This window comes from Solanum lycopersicum, chromosome 1 (genome assembly GCF_036512215.1).
Source record: "Solanum lycopersicum chromosome 1, SLM_r2.1".
Lineage (NCBI taxonomy): Eukaryota > Viridiplantae > Streptophyta > Magnoliopsida > Solanales > Solanaceae > Solanum > Solanum lycopersicum.
Genome location: NC_090800.1, coordinates 16,962,009 through 16,966,288, shown reverse-complemented (window position 1 = coordinate 16,966,288; position 4,280 = coordinate 16,962,009). Strand labels below are relative to the sequence as shown.

The 4,280-nt window shown below is 39.5% G+C and overlaps 1 protein-coding gene across 1 annotated transcript; it reads left to right on the top strand.

Moving 5' to 3' along the window:
- Window positions 1-1,511: 1,511 nt before the first annotated feature.
- Window positions 1,512-1,979, top strand: LOC138341301 (uncharacterized). The gene is made up of 2 exons (XM_069293080.1): window positions 1,512-1,649; window positions 1,698-1,979. The coding sequence occupies exons 1-2, from the start codon at window positions 1,512-1,514 to the stop codon at window positions 1,977-1,979; spliced, it is 420 nt and encodes a 139-aa protein (XP_069149181.1).
- The last annotated feature ends 2,301 nt before the right edge of the window (window positions 1,980-4,280 follow it).

Here is a 4,280-nt window from a genome sequence, read left to right as displayed (position 1 = left end):
TGGCCGGTGATTCCACCTCTTTCGGTGTGGGGGAGACACTGGATTTCATGATGCTCACATGATATATGTCGGTTAAAGTTAAAGTTCCCAATGAATGAATGAGTCCAACCTCAAATGATGCACATAATGAAATAAATGATACCAAAGGTGTTAGGATAGGATAATTAAGAGGTGAGCTAAACCTAGGGTATGACATTAGGTTATTCCTGATCATTGAACAACAAACCAGATGAAAGTCTTAAATTATAACCTAGGTATAGGTGGTGTTCATACTATCCTATGAATGAAATGAAATGAAGTATGTATGAATTAATGAAGAAGACTCTGTGATTTCTAATGAAGACTCCCTAATTGAGGTTCCATGAGTTGAACCCTCATTTTGTAAAGTCTTAATGTCATGTCCATGATTCCTAGGTCTCATGGCATATGAATTAATGATATGAAAAAAGTTATGTGTCATATGTTATGTGCTATGACATGAGCTGTGTGAAAAATTTATATGTTGGGTGCAATACGATATGCATAATGATGCATGTTACTCTAATTGCATGACCTTCCTAACTCAATTTGGAAAGTTCACTAACTTTCCTAATCTCTATTTTGAAAGTCTACAAACTTGACTTCAAAAAATCATGTCTTTAGGAAATAGTTGTTCTTTCTCATGCATGTCCTTCGTGTGTGCTTGCATATACCCATACTTAGTACAAGTGTGTACTAACCCTATAAATCTATACCATTTAAGGTGCAGGTAGAGGTGGGCGATAGAGCTATAGGTTCATTGTTGCAGCTATCTGGATGTCAGCATTAATCCAGAGTTTGGTAGGTCCTCACACTTTCGAGGATGCTACTGTTTTACATTGTAGCGTAGTTTTAGAGTTGAGCTAGTGGAGCATGTTCCACTAGCGTTTCTTTCCTGTTTTGGTTCAGATTATGTATTGGTGCCATTTTGGCCAATTTACAATTAATACTTAATGAATTATTTCTTTCAGTTTCTTATCTCTTCAATGTTATATGCTTGATGATGAATGATTATGAAATATTAAGAATATTTAGAAAGTATGTTAAATATAAGTAAAATTTTTCCACTAAAATTAATCTAGGTGAGGTATCAATAACGTATATAGGCGTGTCTGCAACCTCTGAGAGGTTAATGACACCAGTCTCTTCTAGGGTATAGATTTCGGACGTGACAAAGTTGGTATCAGAGAGCTAGGTTAAATTCCAAAAAATAATGAGGTCACATCAACCACATTGAGTACTTTCTAAGTCACGGTAGTGAAGCACACTACTATCTAGGGTTAGAGATTGCATGAAGCGTAGGAAAAATTTCCCTTTTCTGATCTTATCATGCTTTTACTAATGTCTAAGTTATTTGTGTTATCAACGTGCCTTACATCAATCCTTGTTATTTTTAGAGAATGAAAACTTGGAGAACTATGGTTCAGAGGAAGGGAGGAGCAGCAGTGAGGGGTAATTAGAATCCACCCCAAGCCCTAGCTGAAGTAGTGTCCATGCTAGTTAACCCAGCTGGGTTGACTGATGCTAAGGTAAGAGAATCTGTAACCCAGCTGGCACAGGCCATCACGATGCAGTCTCAGGCTATGACTGCCCAAGTCAACCAGCAGGATGTTCATATGGAGAACCCACTGGTTCGCAGCATGGCTGACAAACTGTGAGATTTCATGAGGATGAATCAGCCTATTTTCATTGGGTCTAAGACATCAGAAGATCCTCAAGAATTTTTCTATGAAGAACATAAGATTCTGGTGGCTAAGGGGGCCACAAATACTGAGAAGGCTGAGCTGGCTTTCTATCAGCTCAAGGATGTTGCACAAACATGGTGCAAGATGTGGCAAGATAGTCGTGTTTTGGGTGGAGTTCCAGTCACTTGGGAACTGTTCAAGACAACATTTCTAGAGAGGTTCTTCCCCAAAGATATGAGGGAAGCCAAGGTTGAGGAGTTCATCAACCTTAAATAAGGTTCTATGATGGATAGGAAGTATTCCTTGAAGTTTGTTAAGCTATCAAGGTATGCTACTTTCTTGGTTTTGAACAACAGGGATGAGATGAGCAGGTTCCTTACAGGAATCAATGGAGACCTGGAGGAGGAGTGTCGGTATGCGATGATCCATGATAATATGGACCTTTCTAGGTTAATGATTCATGTGTAGCAGGTAGAGAACAGCCGCAAGAAGAGAGGTGTTCGTGATGTAGGAGGCCTAGGCTTCAAAATTAGGCAGGTCCTAGCCATGGAGGCCACAGAAAAATTTTGGCGTCCGTGAGCAACCTAGGTTCGAGAAGGGACAAGAGAGTTCTGGGAATTTTAACTCTCAGAGGTGCAAAACACCTAGAAGAGGCAGACCTGAACTCAAGAGGTGCAATAGAGGTGAGACACAACGTCCTTAGAAGAAATATGCTAAGCGTAGCCGAGCTCACATTGGAGAGTGCAGACAAGTCACTAACGCCTGTTTCGGTTGTGGTAAGAGTAGAAACATGGTCAGAGACTTTCTACAGAACAGAGGTGAGGCCGTAGGTATTACTCAGCCTAAGCCTAACCCACAGGGTGCAACAACATCCGGGGCTCCCAGGAGGAACAGATTCTATGCCCTGAAGGGAAGGGAGGAGTAGGAGAAGTCCGCTGATGTGGTCACAGGTATGCTGAAAGCATTTTCAATTTCTATTTATGCTTTACTTGATCCAGGGTCTACGCTTTCCTTTGTTACTCCTCTGCTTGCCCTTTTTTTGAAATACTACCTAAAGGGTTACATAATCCTATAGTGCTTAGTACGCCTTTATGAGAAAATGTAAGAACTGATAGGGTATACAAGGACTGCCTTATAGTTGTAAGTGGTAAGACTATGTTTGAAAACTTGATTGAGTTACCCATGCATGATTTTGATTTTATTTTTGGCATGGACTGGCTTCACAATTGTTATACTTTCTTGAACTTTCGTAGTAGAGTGGTGAGATTTCACTTTTCTAATGAAGAAGAAATAGTCTGGGAGGGTTACAATTCGAATCGTCCTAATCCCTTAATTTCAAATCTAAAGGCCAATAAAATTATGTCCAAGGGGTTACTATGTCATATTGTGAGTGTTAATGATTAATATCATGACATCCCTTTAATAGAATTAGTGCCTGCAGTGAATGAGTTCCTAGATGTGTTTTCCTGAAGATTTGCATGGAGTCCCTCCCCTTCGAGAGATCAACTTTGGTATTTAGTTAGAACCCGATACAATACCAATATCAATTACTCTTACAGAATGGATCTATCAGAACTAAAATAGTTGAAGTTGCAGTAAATAGATCTCACTGATAAGGGCTTCGTTTAGTAGAGCATATCCCTTTGCGGTGCTCCAGTTTTGTTTGTATAGAAGAAGGATGGCACCCTTAGAATGTGTATCGATTATCGGCAGCTCAACAAGTCACTATAAAGAATATGTATCTACTCCCCACTATAGATGATTTGTTCGATCATCTTCAAGGTTCAAGTTTCTTCTCTAATATTTATCTTTGTTCAGGTTATCATCAACTTAGGGTTAGGGAGGGAGATGTATGAAAGACAACCTTTCGTACCCGTTATGGTCATTATGAATTCTTGGTTATGTTATTTGGTCTCACCAATGCACCTGCTGCATTTATGGATCTCATGAATAGAGTCTTCCGTGAATACCTTGACTTTTTCGTCATAGTATTCGTTGATGACATTCTCATCTACTGTAAGACCAAGGAAAGGCATGAATAAAATTTGAGACTACCTTTGCAGGTACTTAGATGACATCAGTTGTATACCAAATTCAGCAAGTGTGAATTCTGGCTGAGATCAGTTACCTTCCTAGGTCATGTTGTTTCAGATCAATGTGTAGAGGTGGACCCCAGAAATACTGAGGCTGTTAAGAATTGGAAAAAGCCTCTTATTCCCACTGATATTTGTAGCTTTCTTGGATTAGATGGTTATTACCGCAGGTTTGTGTAGGGATTTTTTTGTATTGCTGCCCCACTTAAAACTTTGATGAAGAATAAAGCCAAGTTTGAATGGACGGAGACTTGTACGAAGAGTTCCAGGAACTCAAGGACAGACTAACTTCAACCCCAATGCTTACTCTACCTAAGTGTGGTGAGAATTACAAGGTTTATTGTGATGCATGTACGGTTGGTTTGGGTTGTGTCTTATGCACGCTGGTAAAGTTATAACCTATGCTTCTAGACAACTCAAGGTTCATAAAAAAAATTATCCTATTCATGACTTGGAGTTGGCAGTTGTGGTGTTTGCATTAAAG